This window comes from Phocoena phocoena, chromosome 7 (genome assembly GCF_963924675.1).
Source record: "Phocoena phocoena chromosome 7, mPhoPho1.1, whole genome shotgun sequence".
Lineage (NCBI taxonomy): Eukaryota > Metazoa > Chordata > Mammalia > Artiodactyla > Phocoenidae > Phocoena > Phocoena phocoena.
The window spans coordinates 94027109-94048065 of NC_089225.1; the positions used below are offsets into that span (position 1 = coordinate 94027109).

Below are 20957 nucleotides of genomic sequence, written 5' to 3' on the forward strand. Positions count from 1 at the left end.
CAGGCAGACAAATATGCTTATATAAGGAACTGACAGTTCGTGTGTGGGTTATTCAAAACCATAATTACTGCTTCTCTAACTGCTCTCCCTGTTCATTTCATCTCTATTTAGCTTTTATGTAAAAGGCATGCTAACAGAGGAAGTTTTAAGAATTGTCTATAATAGGGACTTCCCTGGTGGTCCAGTGGTTAAGAATCTGCCTTCCAATGCGGGGGACACAGGTTCGATCGCTGGTCAGGGAACAAGGATCCTACATGCCACGGGGCAACTAAACCCGCGTGCCGCAACTACTTTAAAAAAAAAAAAAGGAAAAAAAAAAGAATGGTCTATAATAGGGGTTGATTCCCTCCTTTTTCTCTTTCTCTCCATTGACAATTGATTGTTAATCATGAGTTTCAGGTCTTTCTCTTTTTTTTTTTAAAGAAAGAAAATGAAATGCATTAAGTTGTATCATTGTGGTATTATAACAGAAATACAGATACACACCAGAGTTCAGTTCAGGGTTTTGAAAACTCAGTCACATCTAATTTAGTTGTTAATGATCTGGTAGTAACAGCATCTAAGAAATATCAAAAGATGTTGACTTGTTACTGTGAAATAGCCTTTTGTAACATGTACATTTGTACGTAATAGTATATTTTCAAAAATGAGTTGCTTTTGGTAATTATTTGATGAAATTCCAGTTTGAGTATGAGTCTTGGATCCATGCCTCCGCATGACCTTCCTTGTCTTTTTTCTTTAAACGCACAAAATAAATATATAAAAACATTTAAATATATAAAATGTACAACATATACAAAAACATGTTGTTTTATATATTCAAGTGTTTTTTTTAATATTCAAGGACTTAATTCCAAAACACCCTACATGCATGAAAACCGTGGAGGTACTTCAAGGCCTAGAATAGTGTCCCTGGGAATGAGAATACAGTCTCTTTCCTTCTTTTTTCCTAGTTACTTTTTCATATTTCCTTATTGATTTCTGAATACTGATAGACTGCTTTCCCCTTTCTCGTGTGTTGGGAAACTGTGGTAACAAAATGTAGGGCCCTCTTTTGTTGGACAGTCTGAGGGTTTTGTATAGAAAGTGTTTGAATATATACAAATATTCATATTTATCTGTGGATTACCCTTGGAAAATAAAATGTAGAAAGAATTATAAAATAAACTAAAATTTCCACAGTAGGCAAGAGACAACAAACCAATGTAGCTGGAGTCATTGTTTTGGATTTTTTTCTGTAAAGCAGAGAGTATATTAGGTTTTCATCTTTTGTCCATCTGAATCATAGCTTTTCTTGTTTTCCCTTTATTTTTCTTTTGGAAATCAGATTCTACAAGAGAGAGTTAAAAAGTGTTGGACAGTTGTGGATGCAAGAACTCAAAAAAAAGAAGATATACAGAAAGAAACAGTTTATTGCTTGAATGACGATGATGAAACTGAAGTTCCAAGAGAGGATACTATTCAAGGTATTATTATGCCAGTGAGAGTTTCACTTTTGCCTAGAAAATTTTCTTCAAGATCATAGGAGGCAGGCTAGGTTTTGTATTATTATTTGTCTAGAGACACAACTATATGAGGGGATCATGAGACACTGGATCCTTTAGGTCATCTGTTGGGTCTCAGGCAGGATGGTTCCGAGGCAGGAGTATACTCGGGCATTCAGTCTCTCTGGGTTTTAAATGTCTCAAGTGACAGGACTTAATACTTGGCTTTGTTTTAAAGTTTGAAACTCACTAGCTAGGAAAATGCTTATATTAACATGGCCAAAGCAAATTTTTTGTTTACCTTTTATTTCCATAGTGATCATTTTTCTGAGTGCCAATTTCAGGTCTTATATCCTGCCTGTTTAGCTCCCTTAAGGTAATTTAGGGGATAAGAAAAATTATTTGTGTTTGTTATATTGCCTTATGTTCACTAGGATCTTTAGAGTTGTACTTCATATATTTGTACCCATTGGCTCTGTGTAGTGTATTTAGATGGCATCTCTATCCAGAGGGCTTAGAAGCTAGCTGAGGGTGTCTGAGTGTTCAAGAGCTAAAATGATAAGATACCAAATGATGGTTAAGATAGAAACCAGAGTCTTTATATAAATCTATCACCAGACTATGTGCTACTCAGTATAATTTTAATTTGCAAGCCTTAAAAAATTTCCTTTCATCTGGGGCACAGCGTTGCAGTATTTGCATATTTATATGTTTTGCAGGGGTCTTGGCGGGTGGGAGAGTGATTAAAGGTAGTGGTGGTCATGACCCCTTTCTTTCTTCTGATGGATTAGAATGTAATAAACAACCCACAATCTCTACTAATTCTTTAATTCAACTCAATAGCATAGTGTGGTTAAGAACAGAAATTTTGGAGTCAGACCTTGGTTAGAATCTTGGCTCCATTACTTGCTTGTCATTTAATCCTCGTGTAATGACTGGCTCATAGTAGGAAGAATAGTGTGATTAAGGGCATAAGACCGGGAAAGCAGAGGGCCTTCTCAGTGATACCAAGTAGTTGGGTAAGGTGTATTGGGCATATGCAGATTCGTACTCAGGGTAGTATCTAAAAGACAATCTGCATTTTCTCTTTTAATCTTCACAACAACCAGTGAAGTAGGCACTCTTGTTTCCATTTTACAGATAAGAGAATTGAGATTGAAAGACATTCATTAACATTTGCAAAATCTCATAGTTAACAGGTAGCAGAATTTGAACCCAGGGCTGCAGGAGTCTGTTTCTACATGCTATTCTGAATTAGGAAGGGCTTTGAATGATACGCTGAAGAGTTTATGCTTGATTTTGAAAGCGCCATGGAGCTGTTTATAATTTTGAGGAGCAGAGTGTCATAGGGACTGTGTTTTAGAAAGATTAATAGGACATCTGGGTATAGGATGGATTGGAAGGAGAAGGGACTAGAGATGGTACCAATTCTTTCGGTTGCAAGCAAAGAAAGCAGCTCTGGTTGTCTTCGACAGAAAGCAAACATATTGGTAGAGCAAGGGAGAGGGAAGAGTTAAACATTGTTTCAGTTCGAAGAGCATAGATGGGCAGCTTTTCTCTCTTATCTTTTTGCAGTTACCCACATACTTCCTTTGCCTGTCTTCCACTTTCTATCCCCTAATATGTAGAGTTCTCTTTTTCAGATAGCGGGACTAGTTTATGTGAGCAAAGGACTATGGTCATATTTGTAGTCTGTTCTCTACTCTTTGCCATGTACAAAAGTTACAGTTATTGATTTGCCCTGTAAAAGATGAGCCAGAAAACATAAGACAGTTTTAATTAGAAGTTTTAGGTTACTCTTAAACGATTCAAGTAAGATGTCTGAAAAAACATTGGGTTTAGATACCACTCTTAATCATGTGCCATACATTTCCCTCTTAACTTCTTGTTGAAATTTTTGTTTATATCACCAGCTTTTCTTAAAAGACATATATGAAAATAGAAATGCATTTGTTTTTAATTAAATACATGGCATGTGCAGAGTGAGGGAACTAATAAACACTGGATCACAGAATCTGCCCCCAAACACACAAGTTTCTTTGTTTCTTGGAGTAAAGATGCGTATGCTTTTCCTTTTCATCTATTCAAGGTCATAATCCTTGGATTTTGCTGATCTTTCTCCCCATTAAACATATAAGACTATATAGTGAAAGGGCATGACCTTCCACAGAGCAGAGAGGCCCTGGAACAGGGTTGGAGTTTTTTTAAGGAGCCAAGAGCCTATATCTGTAATAACCTAAGTAATCAAAAAGAAAAAAAAATAGACAATCCAATCCCAGGAATAAAATAAATTTAAATGCAGAAAAATATCCAGCTTGTCAATTGAATGTTTCTAAATAGAAAAATTTTGGCTTCTTCCGTTAGGCATTTGTATATCTCCAGCATCCATTTTTGAGAACATTTTGTTCTGAAAATCCTATGGGCACATTTCTCTGTGGGTCTCCAGGTTTCTAAATAAATGTGTTCTTGTTATTATGTTTACAAGTCATGACTGTACTTTAGTCAACCATGGTTTATCTCTGGAGGATAACTAGTACATTGCATTTGCTACATTCTTCCTTCTAGGATGGATAATCATTAAGGTAAACTAGATTGCAGAATACACTACTTAAAAAGCTGTAATTAGATTTTAATTGTCCCTGTGTCATATATGTTTGTGGATCTGCCGCTTCTTTTTCTGCAGTGATCACAAGGGGCAGAAATTTGATTCCGGCAAACAGTATATGGAGGCTTGATCGGAGTGTGCGTGTATCGTTGATGTATGTATAGGGCCAATTTCAGCTTGTAGAAAATGAGGCCCCATACGCTTAACAGATGCTCTTCTCTTGTTCTTTAGGGTTCCGCTATGGGAGTGATATCATTCCTTTCTCTAAAGTGGATGAGGAACAAATGAAATATAAATCGGAGGGGAAGTGCTTCTCTGTTTTGGGATTTTGTACATCTTCTCAGGTAAAGCACGTATTTGTCTACTAATTGTAAACAAAACAGATGAGCTTTTTTCTCATTATTTGAGATGGTGTGCTTTGGATTGGGCCTGTTATTTATAATATGTTTTTTTCACTTTTAGTTTTTCTAAAATGTAGTCTGGCGTGCTGCTATCCTTGATTTTTGAAGGTTAAAAATCAAGAGGTAGAGAAGTTGGCATAAGAAGTGAAAAGTCACTTCTTAACTTTGATGTCGGTCATAGCTCATAGTAGCCTTAAAGAACCAGCATCCAGTTCTTTGCTATTGTATTGCTTTCTCTAACTGTTACGTGTACTGGAGTGTTTTACAGGAGTCAGGGTCTAGTTGGGTTTTGAATGACCGAAGATTTCTTAGAATATCATTGATTTATGCTAGTCACCCTTCTTCTCAACGCCCAACAAAGAGATCTAGGATACAAAAATTGTTCATTAGTCATATGTTTTTTAGACGGCAATACAGATCTACAAAAGAGACACAGTGGAAAATGCAGTAACTTACTGAAGGCTGTGGATACCATATACTATCCAAGAAAGAGTCATTAAAGATTCCCAGCAGTCTTAGATGAAATGTTCTTGAGGTAGGCAACCAAACAGAATGAATAAGTAGAAAGTGCATCTTTTCAGGCTCTATAGGGATGAAGAGATTTTTGTTGGTTCTAGAAGAACTCAAGTGAGAATTAAAATAAAAATAAATATAACCCAATATACCAGATTTAAATTTCTTCATGTTGCTCCAGCACGCAGTCCCTGTATAATTCAGCGTTAGAATAATTCAGTGAGGTGGGGAGAATGTTTTCCATCATATGCTCAAACTGTTAGATACAGAATAATTCAGTGAGGTGGGGAGAATGTTTTCCATCATATGCTCGAACTGATAGATACAGTTTTAAGACTCATAAACCAAAAATTGAGAGTATTTACTTAAAGTCGATACAGTTAATGGTGAGAATAAATACCTTTTGGAAGTTGAGTATCTCTAACAGTTCTCTAACAAATTACACTAAATGTGCTTTTCTTTAAAATTATTCACTTTGGGAGGTATATAAACTTAAAATTTTTGGTTCTTAATGTCAGTGCTTATGAGTCTTTTCAGTGAAACAGAACCTCCATTCAGACCTATTTGTAGAAACTGGCTTATTGGGAACTGGGTCTGCCTAATTCCAGATAAGCAGAAAAGATCTAGCCAAAACTCCTATAACTGTAATTTAGGACTCAAAAAACAAATCATCTGTGCCGTGGTAGGTGTGGGGACCTATTTAGTTAGATGGCAAAGCAAGAAAAAGTGAGCTGAAAAGGTACGTTTTCCATTTTAAAAGATTTTTATTGACTTAAAATTAACTTTTAAGTCATGAAGTGTTTTCTAAACCAACTTTCTGTTGTTTTTAAGCTCTAAATTATTTTTGTCTTAAGTGTAATATCAGACAGGTACAATAAAGATAGTCATAATAGCTACCATTTATTGAGTGATTATAATATTATAATCAATATACTAACCACTTTATATAAATTCCCATTTAATTCTTATTACAGTCCTCTCAGGTAGGTGCCGTGATATGTATTTTATACACTAGGATATTGAGGTTCAGCACTGTTAGGTAATTGGCCCAAGGTCCCCAGCTAGAAGGTGGTAGAGATGGGTTTTGAACCAGGTCTCTCTGACTCCAAAGCTATGCCATTAATCAGCTATAATCTGCCCACCAGATAGACAGGCTCATTTTTGAATAGTCTAGTTTTTACATACCTGCTTTTGTGTATTATGTTAACAAATGCATACACGTCATCTTAAGAACAAGGTTTTTCCATATCAACTAAGGTAAAGTATAAGTATGTACCTTTTAATAAACTAGTAATTAGCTTTAAATTTAAGATCACATAGTTTTCCAGATTCCCTTAATCTGAGGGACACTAATATTTCTGGATTGAATTAGTGTGAAACTTTTCATAATATAAAATAGGTTTTTTTTGGTTTGGAATTTTTTTTTTTATGAATTATGAATTACTCTTCTCTTTTAAACTTTCAGGAGTCCTTTTTTTTTTTTTTTTTTAACATCTTTATTGGGGTATAATTACTTTACAATGGTGTGTTAGTTTCTGCTTTATAACAAAGTGAATCAGCTATACATATACATATGCTCCCATGTGTCTTCCCTCTTGCGTCTCCCTCCCTCCCACTCTCCCCATCCCACCCCTCCAGGCTGTCCCAAAGCCCCAAGCTAAAATCCCTGTGCCTTGCGGCTGCTTCCCCCTAGCTATCTACCTTACTACGTTTGTTAGTGTGTATATGTCCATGACTCTCTCTCGCCCTGTCAAAACTCACCCTTCCCCCTCCCCATATCTTCAAGTCCGTTCTCCAGTAGGTCTGCGCCTCTATTCCTGTCTTATCCCTAGGTTCTTCATGACATTTTTTTCCCTTAAATTCCATATATATGTGTTAGCATACGGTATTTGTCTTTTTCTTTCTGACTTACTTCACTCTGTATGACAGACTCTAGGTCTATCCATCTCATTACAAATAACTCAATTTCATTTCTTTTTAAGGCTGAGTAATATTCCATTGTGTATATGTGCCACATCTTCTTTATCCATTCGTCCAATGATGGGCGCTTAGGTTCTTTCCATCTCCGGGCTATTGTAAATAGAGCTGCAATGAACATTTTGGTACATGACTCTTTTTGAATTTTGGTTTTCTCAGGGTATATGCCCAGTAGTGGGATTGCTGGGTCATATGGTAATTCTATTTGTAGTTTTTTAAGGAACCTCCATACTGTTCTCCATAGTGGCTGAACCAATCCACATTCCCACCAGCAGTGCAAGAGTGTCCCCTTTTCTCCACACCCTCTCCAGCATTTATTGTTTCTAGATTTTTTGATTATGGCCATTCTGACTGGTGTGAGATGATATCTCATTGTAGTTTTGATTTGCATTTCTCTAATGATTAATGATGTTGAGCATTCTTTCATGTGTTTGTTGGCATTCTTTATATCTTCTTTGGAGAAATGTCTGTTTAGGTCTTCTGCCCATTTTTGGATGGGGTTGTTTGTTTTTTTGTTATTGAGCTGCATGACCTGCTTGTAAATTTTGGAGATTAATCCTTTGTCAGTTGCTTCATTTGCAAATGTTTTCTCCCATTCTGAGGGTTGTCTTTTGGTCTTGATTATGGTTTCCTTTGCTGTGCAAAAGCTTTGAAGTTTCCTCATGTCCCATTTGTTTATTTTTGTTTTTATTTCCATTACTCTAGGAGGTGGGTCAGAAAGGATCTTGCTGTGATTTATGTCATAGAGTGTTCTTCCTATGTTTTCCTCTAAGAGTTTGATAGTTTCTGGCCTTACATTTAGGTCTTTAATCCATTTTGAGCTTATTTTTGTGTATGGTGTTAGGGGGTGATCTAATCTCATACTTTTACATGTACCTGTCCAGTTTTCCCAGCACCATTTATTGAAGAGGCTGTCCTTTCTCCACTGTACATTCCTGCCTCCTTTATCAAAGATAAGGTGTCCATATGTGCGTGGGTTTATCTCTGGGCTTTCTATCCTGTTCCACTGATCTATCTTTCTGTTTTTGTGCCAGTACCATACTGTCTTGATTACTGTTGCTTTGTAGTATAGTCTGAAGTCAGGGAGCCTGATTCCTCCAGCTTCAGGAGTCCTTTCAATTTGCCTTCTTCCATGTTGTCAGTGTTCTGGGTATCTAATTATAGGATGGATCAGAATTTCCCCAAATGTCTGGCTGTCCTTTGAGAAGTCATTTAGGTACCTTAGGAAAAGGTATCATTAACTGTTCTTGAATCAGTCAAGAACTATTACAGATTCTAATAGGAGAGCAAATAAATCTATATGGATGTAGCAAACTGAAAATATAAGATTATTCCCATATTTTTTCAAATAATGGTTTTCAGATGGGGAATGGAAATGAAGATGGAGGTATTTGGCTTATATGGGCCTCACCCCCACACCTTTGGGACTCAGTTTTCCTGAGCTACTGTTACTATGAAAGTGCTCACAATTTCTCAGCTTATAGTTGGGAGGGCAGAAAAAATATTTGAGAAGCATTGCCTCTCTTACGACACATTCTTATAAATACACTCCAGGCTCAAGATGACCTAGATCGAAGAGAAGTTGATCTTGGTTGATAGAAGCAGGTGGTTATAATATTAGGAGCTCTTAGTATTCATCTTCTAGTCTTTGACTCCTCTGATACTGTGCTAGGTGAGTAATTTAAAGGACACATCGTACTCTGGTCTCTGCAGTTCATCAATGCCTTGTCATTGCTCTTAGGATGAAGTCCAAACCACTTAACTTTGCTCATAAGAGACTTCATGATCTGATCTTTGCTAATCTCACTCATCTAACTTTTCAGCTTTCCCCCTTGCACTGTGGCACTGCGCTACTCCTAAAGCAGTTCCCCAAATGCACTATGTGTTTATGTCACTCCAGACTTAATCACACTGTTATCTCTGCTGAGGACACTTGTGCCAGACTTCCATCTTAGTTCTTACCCATCCTTTAAGTCTTGACTTAGGTGTCACCATTTGCAGAAGCCTTCGCTGACACCTCATGACTAAGATAGCTGCCCTTCTTATGTGCTCTTGTAGCGCTGAACTATAATACTGTACTCTTGTGGGCTGGTAGCACTGTCTGGTAATACTCCACCGCAGTTAATTTCGTATTTATCTACACTCCTCAAGACAAGGCTACATCCTATTCATTATTGTGTTTATAGTGCCCAGAACAATGTTTGACATAAACTAGGCACTCATATATTTGTTGTGTTTAAGTGATCTGAACCTCAAATAGTAAGTTGTTTCTAGTACCTGTGAATGTTTTCCAGTAAGAGCATTTTGAATGTAATTTCCTAGTAATGTGTGGCATTATGGTTTTTTGTGTTACTTATTTTGGATTGAAACCAGTTCTCTTCCTCACTTCCTCTTGTAGGTCCACATGAAATATTTTATGGGAAATCAAGTTCTAAAGGTCTTTGCAACAAAAGATGATGAGGTGAGTTGACAGTAGGTCTTTGAGGTAGTGCCATAGAATTGAATTGTCACTTTAAGTGAATTGTTTGGGGCTTTTATAGTTTAAAATGACATTAATTCTTGCAATAGCAGTGGGAAAATTCACTGACCTTTAACTCTGAAAATGGAGAAATGATAAATGAATTTGTCATAGCATGAGCACAAGGCCTGAGGACATAGTTCTGCAATTGGAGATCAGGTGAGTATTAAAAACAAAAACATTTGAACAAATACATTTAAGTATGGGGATCTCATGGTCACAGGTTCAGGAAGGTTGGGGTCAGGTAAACATTTTCATTTTCATAAACAGAACATTTAGTGCTGGCTTAAGCCACCTGAAGATGAGCTTCACTGACTCACGGGACTACTTCCATCATTGAGAAATTTGTCTTATCCCCCTTACCTCTTTCTTTTCATTATTTTCTTACATCCCCAAGAGATTCTGTTTGCAGGTTGGTTTCTGCCTAGCTAACAACCCGTGACTCTTGCATCCTACACTCACACCTGCCCTCTCTATAAATATTTTCTATGTAGTCTTCAAGTAAGAACTTGTTATTTCCTTGGAGATTTTGATGTTAACTGGAAGATTACCATCCAGTGTCTGTTTAAGACTACTTAGGTCTCCATGTTCCAGAAGTTACTTGCATTTGGAACTGGTAAACTGGATGTAGATGGCTTGTTTGGGGTCGGGGGAAGGGTGGTGATATAAGTGATCTAGTCCTCTTTTTCTCCTCACTTCTGAAGGGTAGCTGGCTGCTGATTTAGTGAACGGATATGCCATTATTCTATTAGAACAGTAAAATTAAGAGAAGAAAATGCTTGGCTCCCACTCAGTGTTAAATGGATTCATTAAAGCACAGTAGGTGTACGTGAATCCTCAAATTTGAGAATCCTAGTTCATGGATTTCTCCTGAATCAAATCCTAATGGGAATCAGGCAGTTCTAGTATCTATTGTGAACACAACTTAACTGCGTTTTTCACTTCTGCTGAGGTTTTAACTCCAACTTACTGTCCCTTTACCCAAAGAAAATTCTGATCACTTCATGTGATTGCTGGGTATGCAGTAAGGAAAGTCATATCACAAAGCTGTGTTGACACATATGATTCTCTAGACTTGCTGGCTCAGGTCAGGGCAGCATTGTGACTTGCATAATTCAAATCCAGCCTCTTACAGACCCTATAGATCACAGGGTCACTTTGAGTCACTAAAGAAAAAAAACTTCATCTACTGATGGCAAAGGGCTACTCTTTGGTGTCAGTTCTTGATGTCATAGTCAAAGAATAATATTAACTAATTGGGGCTATGAGATAAGCAGGGGAGTAAAGAAACTATGTCATATGAGGACTTTGAGTAAAAGATTGCATGGAGAAGACTTGTGTAGGTAGGCAGGGGAGTAGGAGGGGTGAGAGACAATAGCCTTCTTCAGATACTTAGAGGATTATCATATGGAATAGAAACTAAACTATGCTTCCTGCCAGAGGGTAAATTGGAACCAACAAGTGGTCATTTTGTTCAAGATGAAGAATTATTTTATCAACAAGGATTACTGTCTCCAGATGGATTGGTTCCTTGTGAGATGGTCAGATCCCCATTCCTGTAAGTTTCTAAGCAGAGTCTCTACCAATCAGATGTTAGGAAGGGAATTCCTTCATCATGTAGGTTGTTAAACTAGATGAATACTTTTGTTTTTCAGCTCAAATATTCTATGATTCTATGAATATATTCCTTTTTAAAAATGTTTTCTCTTGGGCTTCTCTAGTGGCACAGTGGTTGAGAGTCCGCCTGCCGGTGCAGGAGACATGGGTTCGTGCCCCGGTCTGGGAGGATCCCACATGCCGCGGAGCGGCTGGGCCTGTGAGCCATGGCCGCTGAGCCTGTGCATCCGGAGCCTGTGCTCTGCAATGGGAGAGGCCACAACGGTGAGAGGCCCACGTACCGCAAAAAAAAAAATGTTTTCTCTGGTCATTAGCATATAATTTTTTTTGTATGGAGAATCTACATTTTTATGTGCTGGTTTTCACTATGTGGAAGAGAACGGGAGAAGAGAAAGGGAAGGAAATGGAGCTTTAGTTGAGTTTCCCACAGGTGTAATATGGTGTTCTAGCTGCCACTCCGGACCCCATCCTTCCTTTTTTTTTTGCGGTACGCGGGCCTCTCACTGTTGTGGCCTCTCCCGTTGCAGAGCACAGGCTCCAGATCCGCAGGCTCAGCGGCCATGGCTCACGGGCCCAGCCGCTCCGTGGCATGTGGGATCTTCCCAGACCAGGGCACGAACCCGTGTCCCTTGCATCAGCAGGCAGACTCTCAACCACTGCGCCACCAGGGAAGCCCCATCCTTCCTTCTTTAAGTATCCCAGTTGGTCCTATCAAAGACACCTAAATAAAAACTTGCAAACAAATTGGAAGTAATCTCTTCTAATCACTTCTTCGTCGTGCTTATCTGGCCTCTCTTATGGGACTTGTTAGAATATATACATTCTGTACTTGGTACACATCTCATTTCTGCTAGTAAAGCAGCTCAGTGAGATCAGGGACTCAACTTTGTTTTCTTACATTGCCAAAGATAGTGCTTAGCCAAGAGTAGGCACAAAGTAAATATTCCTTGAATTGAACTGAAAAGGTAATCAATCTGTCATGAAATCTATAGAGGTTTTTGATGACTAGGTATTGATGTCATAGGTTTTTAGTGGAGGAGATTGAATACACATAGCTAACTTTGATAAAGGTTAGCTGTAACACTGAGAAAAGTACAAAGTTTTTGGGGAGTTATGGGGAGGGAGAGAGCTGAGTAAAGCAAATCTGAAATGGAGAGCTTGTCAATTTACTGGGCCTTGAAAATAGGTTAGAAGCTTGAGAGCCAGAGATTTGGAGAGAGCATTCTAGTGAGGAGGAAACTGTACAAGCAAAAAGCTCCCGAGTTGGGAGACTACAAGACTTGCCCGTGAATAATGATCAGCTCTACCAAGGCAGGGATAGAGGAACCCTTGGAGGTTTTTATGGAAGAGAGTGACGTGATCAGCTCTAGGAACAGAGGAGGCAGTGATGGAACAGAACAGATAAAATTTGAAAGACGGCATAGAGGTAGACTTGGTAGAGTGTGGTGAACACTTGAAGGTGAGGGGCTGTAGGCAGGCATCATCAGCTGTAGGGCTTCTCATTTGGTTGACTGGGAGGTGGTGTTAGTGGAAGCAGGGAGCACAGGAGGAGAAGAGGGGGAAGACAGGAAGCTTAGTTTTGGTCATGGATAGTTTGAGATACCTAAGATATAACCGTACGAGTTAATCTACCAGCTAGTGGGCGATATAAGCCTGGATCTCAAGAGAGTTTTTTTTTTAAATCTTTCTTTTTAAATATTTATTTATTTATTTTTGGCTGCATTGGTCTTCGTTGCTGCGCACGGGCTTTCTCTAGTTGGGGCGACTGGGGGCTGCTCTTTGTTGCGGTGCGCGGGCTTCTCATTGCGGTGGCTTCTCTTGTTGCAGGGCACGAGCTCTAGGCATGCAGGCTTCAATAGTTGTGGCATGCAGGCTCAGTAGTTGTGGCTTGCAGGCTGTAGAGCACAGGCTCAGTAGTTGTGGCGCACAGGCTTAGTTGCTCTGCGGCATGTGGCATCTTCCCGGACCAGGGCTCGAACCCGTGTCTCCTGCACTGGCAGGTGGATTCTTAACCACTGCGCCACCAGGGAAGTCCCTTGGGAGAGTTTTAAAGCTGAATATACAGACTTTTGATTCATCAACTCATGGGACTGGATAAAATAAATAGTTGCGAAAGTAGAGTTTTAGAGTGAGAGGAGGAGAGAAAGGCTAAGAGCAGAATTTCAAGATTAGTTGGAAGAACAGAAGAGCTGGGGGAGGAGTGGTGTACAGAAGTAGAATAACAGGGCAGAGTGTTGCTTCTGAAGCCAAAGAAGGAGAAAGTGTAGAGAAAGAGAGATGGTCAGATGCTACTGATAGATCAAGCAAATAGAATGCGGACTAAGAGTTAGGCAATTTGGAGATCATGGGGGACTGCAGAGGATAATTTCAGTAAGGAAGTGGGTCAGTAGCTTGGTTAGATTGAAGAATAATTGTGTTCTAAGCAGTGAAACAGCAAGATTATTATTTCATGAAATGTAAAGATGAAGGGAAAGAAAGTTATAGATACTAATTTGTGGAGAGAGGGACAAAGAAAGGTTTTGTTTAGAGTGAGGGTGTGAATTCAGAGGAGAAGGAAAATTGAAGGAATGAGAGAATATAATGAAGAAAAGTTCCAGAAGAGGTACAGTAAATGTGATTAAATGCAGGTGTGTACAGTGTAGCCTTAAAGTGGTTAGAGGGGCACTTACAATCTAAAACAGGAAGAAAGCGAATAACCGTCTCGTAAGTATTGTGCTGTGAAAATCCTCACGTGTTTGATACGTGTTAACGCATGCATCTTTCTTGCTAGGCGGCAGCAGTTGCCCTTTCCTCCCTGATTCATGCTTTGGATGAATTGGACATGGTGGCCATAGTTCGATATGCTTATGACAGAAGAGCTAATCCTCAAGTTGGCGTGGCTTTTCCTTATATCAGGGACACCTATGAGGTAAACCTGAAAGTCTTTTATTCATATTAATTTTTTTCCCTTCAGTTCCTTTATAAACAATGCTTCTCAACTGTTAACGTGCATGAGAATTACTTGGCGGATCTTGTTAAAATGCAGTTTCTGATTTTGTAGGTCTGGGGTGGGGTCCTGAGATTCTGCATTTCTCACCAACTCCCACGTAATGCTGTTGCTGCTGGTCTGTGAACCACACTTTCAGATGCAGTGAAAGGACATGAATTATAAGAGGATGCAAAGAGCTTCTTATTAAATCAAATCAGTAAACGTTAACCGTGATCTTCTGTTTGCCCAGTCCAGGGACCTTCTCTCCATTCTCATCCTTCTTGACTTCTCAGAACCTAAAGGGAGTACAGATTACCTCCCTTTTTACAACAGCCTTTAGTGTGGATAAAGGTTGAGGGTGTGATTTTCTTGTGATCCTGGTGAAGTTCCGTTTTCCTAGGGCTCTCCTGTTTAAAATACAGGTCTAGATCCCTCGCCATTTCCCGTTTCTCAGAGAACTCACTGTAGCAGAAATGGAACGAGAAGGCAGATATCTTGACTTCCACATCAGCTTGCCAGTCACCTTGACTCTCTCATTTGTTGTGTTGGTCATGCATTTTGTAGGTATTCTTTGATAGTCTTTCTTTTAAGCGTTTCTTTTATGTTTAATATTCTTTGTACTGTTTGCAGTTGTGTACAGCTAATCACAGAAATCGGAACACTTCATTCTCCATGTCCCAGACTTGAGCCGTCTGATTTTTGAAATCCTTTCGTTGTGCCACTTTCACAGTGTTTGAGATCAACTTTAAATTTTTTCCATTAATTCGGTTGTTTCTGTTTTTACCTCCACTCTTTCTCATTAGTGTTTAGTGTACGTACAGCTGCCTTTCATGGAAGACTTGCGGCAGTACATGTTTTCATCCTTGAAAAATAATAGGAAATGCACTCCCACAGGTGAGTTTATTTCCATTTTGCTCACTGATTGTCTCTAAACACAGATTGTTTTGGGGAAATCACCTGCCTTTAGTCATGGTTTGGGGCTAGGATTTCACAGGGTGGAGTTACAGTTGACCCTTGAACAATGAAGAGGTTAGGGGCACCACTCCCCCCAGTCGAAAGTCCACGTATAGCTTTACAGTTGGCCCTCGGTATCCATGGTTCTGTATCTGCAGATTCAACCAATCTCAGATTGTGTAGTAATGTACATATATACTTATAATCCACATATAAGTGTATCTGAGCACGTTGTTCAAGGGTCAACTGTAGTTGGATTCCAGTCACACTCATATATAGTAATGATGAAGGTGATTTTTTTCCAATAGCAGGGATAGTTTGCTCCAAACATTGTCTAGTTTCCCCCTTCTGACTTAGAGCTTGTATCTGGGGGGCAGCTTGCTGGAAATGGATGTACATTCTTTAATTGTGAGCAGAAGGTTTGCCCTCTACTGAAGTGAACTGACATGTGGTATCAAACCTGTGATTAGTGTCCTATGTAAAATACGATGTAACTTTAACCAGAAAGTGACAATGCTGTAGATGCCCTTTTCTCTTTGCCCTTTCTTCACAGTTTACATTATCAGTGCAAGTCCTGTTCCAGGAGTTACTGGGAGCTTAATGAGAAGAGGTCTTTATTAAGCATCTGACTGCAAATGTCAGGGTGCTACCCAGAGCGCTTCTCACACACAGATCCTGTCTTCCAGGAATCTCAGTTTACGACAGTTATCGTAAGATATACCAGTGGGCTGAATGTAGAGAACATACCAAAAGGAACACAGAATGATGAGTAGATGTTTTAGTTGACAAGTTGAAATCTGCATCAGTGTAGGATTAGGGAATTGTGAGGTGAGTCTCAGAACTGGGTGCCCTCTGTACATTGGGAGCGGTGTGCAGGGCAAAAGCTAAGAATCAAATGGGCCCCTAGGGCTTGTATCTTTACCTTCCAGAAATGAGTCTCTCTGCATCACGTGGAACCAGGCATGGACTTGAATGTGTAGAGGGTGCCAGCGTGTTACAGTATTCTGTCTCTTCCTCTCGGTAATTCCAAACTTTAAATGAGAAGAACATTTAAAGAAGAGAACTTTGTTGAGAGATTACCTTATAGATATAAATCACTCAGGATCTAAAACATTAAGTATTTTTCTATCTGTTGCTTTATATTGTGTGAGTTCTGTGACATTTTTGTTTGCATTTGCTCCATTGGAAAAACGGATCATTAAAATTGTTTGGCGTATTTCCCAAGTCAGCATTTATGTAGGGGTGTGTAATGCCAGCATAGTCTAGCCTGATACTAGCCTGTCATAGCAGATGGAAATCACCAAATATTCACCCACACAGGTACCACCTGCTTCCTATTACCTGGTGGACCCTGCAGTAGTCAGCTTGAGATGGTGCCTGAAACCTCCCTTGGAAACTCCAAAAATGGGACAGAAATGTCTCATGATAAATATCTGTATGCTCGTTCATTTTGTAGTAGCTGTCCAAAAGGGATATTTGAAAAGGTGAAGAATAGAAGCATAATGAACTTTTAGGAACTGCTTACTCTTTTCTGCCTTTTGCCCAGTGACTGTGAATGATCCCAAAATTGCACTTCGGTTTTAATAGCTGAACTGCCATATGAATCAGCAGAATGAAAGTTACACGTGGCAGTTTAGGTAGAAACATTTTTGGGAGAGTTGCCTTTCATCCACATTGCTTTGGGCTGTGTTGTTTTCACTGACTTGGTAGATTTTTATCGGGGAGAACTTGCTTCCTATCTGGTATTAGACATAAAGAAGAGGACGTCATGTTTCTGCTCTCGAGGATCCTTAGAATTTGAATGGAGTGGGGTAAGACATGTATGCAGGACTTTTTTCCAAAGAAGACATACATACGCGTGGCCAACAGACACATGAAAAGATGCTCAGCATCACTAATCATTAGGGAAATGCAAATTAAAACCACACCTGTCAGAATAGCTATCATCAAAAAGACAACAAATAACATGTGTTTGCAAGGATGTGGAGAAAAGGGAACCCTTGAGCACTGTTGTTGGAATGTAAATTGGTACAACCACTATGGAAAACAGTATGGAAGTTTCCCAAAAAATTAAAAAATAGAACTACCATATGATCCAGCAGTTCTACTTCTGGGTATTTTCCCAAAGAAAACAAAAAAGACGAACTCAAAAAGATATATGCATGCCTATGTTCATTGCCACATTATTTACAGTAGTCAAGTTATGGGAGCAACCTAAGTGTCCATCAATAAATGAATGGACAAAGAAGATGTGATACACGCGCGCGCGTGCACACACACACACACACACACACACACACACACAGAATGGAGTATTACTTAGCCATAAAAAAGAATGAAATCTTGCCATTTGCCACAACATGGATGGACCTAGAAGGTATTATTCTAGGTGAAATAAGTCCGACAGGGAAAGACAAATACCATATGATTTCACTTAAATGTGGAATCTAAAAACCAAAACGAATGAACGAATAAAACAGAAACAGACTCTTAGATACAGAGAACAAACTGGGGGGTTGCTAGAGTGGAGTGGAGTAAGGGGATGAGTGAAATAGGTGAGGGGGATTAAGAGGTACCAACTTCGAGTTATAAATAAGTCACAGGAATAAAATGTACAGCATGGGGAATATAGTCTATAATGTAATAACTTTGTATGGTGACAGATGGTAACTAGACTTATCATGTTGGTCATTTTGTAATGTATAGAAATATTGAATCACTACGTTGTACACCTGGAACTAACGTAGTGTTGTAGATCAATTATACTTCAATTAAAAAAAAGATTGAAAAAAAAGACATGCACACAGGTCTGTGTGATTAGCACCATGAGGTTTGTGAGAGAAACTCATTCATTGTGAAAGAACTCATTCTGACTTGGGGAGACTGTAAAGGAATCCACTCACTCTGGTCCAATGGCGTCTTCCTGTTAAGTTGGTATACTCTGATACAGGTAATGTTAAATCCTTATAAAGCTAATGCTTCATTTCCAAAGGCATTTTCCTTTTCTTTTTTAATGTTATTCTCCTTTGCCAGTTACCAGTTTTTTTAATGTCAACTCAATGAATACTGAGTATTTTGAATTAGCATATGGAAAGTGGGTTTTGTATGGCTCTGGTACATTTTTCTTGAACAAACTCTTTTGCTTTGGTAGGATATTCCACTATCAAAAGTTCATTAGAGCTGGGAAGTACCTAAAAGACTAGCTACTCTAAATAGCTCTCTTTGCAAATAAGAAAACCAAGGCTCAAGTAAAGAAATGATTTGCATAACTAGAGAGTATTTTTGGCAGGGCCAGGACTGAATATCCTGCCAGTATTGCTGTGAATATCTGTGAATGGAAAGCATTTGTTTTGGAGACTAATGGAGGTAATCATTATTTCCTTTTGCTGCTCTGTTTATCCTTGTCTTAGAGGCGCAGTTGAGTGCTGTTGATGCTTTGATTGACTCCATGAGCTTGGTAAAGAAAGACGAAGAGGAGGGCACCATTGAAGACTTATTTCCAACCAGCAAAATCCCAAATCCTCAATTTCAGAGATTATTTCAGGTGAGAGAAGAACGGTGAACCAGTCATACTTTTTTTAGATGAAAGAGAGCTAAGTGAGAAGTTAGGGTAATTGGCTGGTCCCAATCAAACTGAGGGCTCAGTTGCTCTGTCTATTTAATGCAAGAATAACACCTTTCTCTACCTACTGAAAAAAGATTTAAAAAATACTCTGAGCTTTTAGAAAGAAAGAAGTAAAGTTAGGATGTTTTAAATTTTTTTTCTGGGAGAAGGCTAGATTTTTTTTTTTTTAACAGGAGGGCTAAATAAAAAGCAGATTCTTCTTTTATGCTTTTTACTGGGTTTCTTCCTTTGTTTTATGTGAATGAGACTTTTCCTTGTTTGTTTTTTTTTAATATCCAAATAGGAGGGGGTTTTTTATGAACTGTGTAATATGTAACCACTATTAGGGAAGAAGTATTAGAGGTCAGAGAGGTTATAGTATGAACTTATTAAAGAGTAGCTAAAATAAAGAAAAATATAAATTTCTGAGTCTTGGTACAAAGGAACTAGAAGATGGACATTGGATTAAGGGAAGCTGGGTAACTTGACAAGAGAGCTGATTTGTGTGAAGGAAGGGGAGGGATGGACCAAGGATGAAGTGGTAGGGCTATCCCAACCCTGGAATAACCTGGTGAAAGCAGGACATAAGCTTCTCTGAACCCCACAAAGGTGAAAAAAATCACAAGCAGCTTTGCCAGGCAAACTTTTCCCCTCGGGCAATGGAGGGCCTACTGCTGTGGCAGGTGTGGGGAGGCGGGGAGGTGGGAAAGGAGGCTGCATGTTGGGGAGTTGCCCCTTTTGACTTGATTGCCCCTTTTGACTCATTTCTCAAAGCATCCTTAACTAACTCAAGTCCGTGTTAGAGCCTGTTGTGATTTTGAGGGATCTTCTACTCAGAAGAAACTGCCTGGTTTTTTGATGTTTGTAATTTTAAAAAAATCTTTTTTTCTAAAATCAGAACTATGAAGATTAACAGGTCAAGACCTGACTCAGTGAATACTTTCGTATTCTAAGCGTAATCAAGTATAAATTACTTGTATACATTTCTTTGAGGTTTTTGACAAGTAGACTTCAAGACCTGAAGGCCTTTGCCATTTGTAGAGAAGGGAGGAGCAGACTAGTTGGTGTGGAAACCTTGCAAAAACAGGTCACTATGGTGAAAAGTAGAAACTTCTAATACTTGGCAGATACCAAGGGTAGGTACTATTATCTTCAACAAATATTTGTTGTATTAATGAACAGATGCAAGCCATAAGTGCAGGCATTGTTATCTTTTTTTCATTATTATCTTTTAAAGCTTTAAGAACTGGCAACTTTGATTTTTACAACCTACCAACTTTGTTTTCTTTTGTAGGGGAGAGTTTTTCTTTTTTTTCTTTTTTTTTTTTAACATCTTTTTTGGAGTATGATTGCTTTACAATGTTGTGTTAGTTTCTGCTGTGTAGCAAAGTGAATCACCTATATGTATACATATATCCCCATATCCCCTCCCACTTGCGTCTCCCTCTCACCCTCCCTATCTCACCCATCTAGGTGGTCACAAAGCACCTAGCGAGCTGATCTGCCTATGTGATGCAGCTGCTTCCCACTAGCTATGTATTTTACGTTTGGTAGTGTATATATGTCAGCGCTACTCCCTCACTTCGTCCCAGCTTACCCTTCCCCATCTCTGTGTCCTCAAGTCCGTTCTCTACATCTGTATCTTTATTCCTGTCCTGTCCATAGGTTCATCAGAACCATTTTTAATTTTTAGATTCCATATATATGTGTTAGCATGCAGTATGTGTTTTTCTCCTTCTGACTTACTTCACTCCGTGTGACAGACTCTAGGTCCATCCACCTCACTACAAATAACTCAATTTCGTTTCTTTTTATGGCTGAGTAATATTCCGTTGTATATATGTGCCACATCTTCTTCATCCATTCCTCTGTCGATGAACCCTTAGGTTGCTTCCATGTCCTGGCTATTGTAAATAGTGCTGCAGTAAACATCGTGGTACATGACTCGTTTTGAATTACTGCTTTCTCAGGGTATATGCCCAGTAGTGGAATTGCTGGGTCATGTGGTATTAGTTTTTTAAAGGAAACTCCATACTGTTCTCCATATTGGCTGTATCAATTTACATTCCCACCAACAGTGCAGGAAGGTTCCTTTTTTTCCACACCGTCTCCAGCATTTATTGTTTGTAGATTTTTTGATGATGGCCATTCTGACTGGTGTGAGATGATACCTCATTATAGCTTAGATTTGCATTTCTCTAATGATTAGTGATATTGAGCATCCTTTCATGTGTTTGTTGGCAATCTATATATCTTCTTTAGGGAAATGTCTGTTTAGGTCCTCTGCCTGTTTTTGGATCAGGTTGTTTTTTTGAT

At 38.9% G+C, this 20957-nt stretch overlaps 1 protein-coding gene across 1 annotated transcript in view; it reads left to right on the forward strand.

Annotated features, from left to right (window-relative positions):
* Positions 1-20957, forward strand: part of XRCC5 (X-ray repair cross complementing 5) — a 99371-nt gene that overhangs the window by 15406 nt on the left and 63008 nt on the right. Inside the window, exons 8-13 of the mRNA XM_065880459.1 lie at positions 1328-1466; positions 4321-4433; positions 9379-9441; positions 13886-14023; positions 14887-14977; positions 18448-18581. Coding sequence (XP_065736531.1) covers positions 1328-1466; positions 4321-4433; positions 9379-9441; positions 13886-14023; positions 14887-14977; positions 18448-18581 — 678 coding nt within the window. The remainder of the gene's footprint in view (positions 1-1327; positions 1467-4320; positions 4434-9378; positions 9442-13885; positions 14024-14886; positions 14978-18447; positions 18582-20957) is intronic.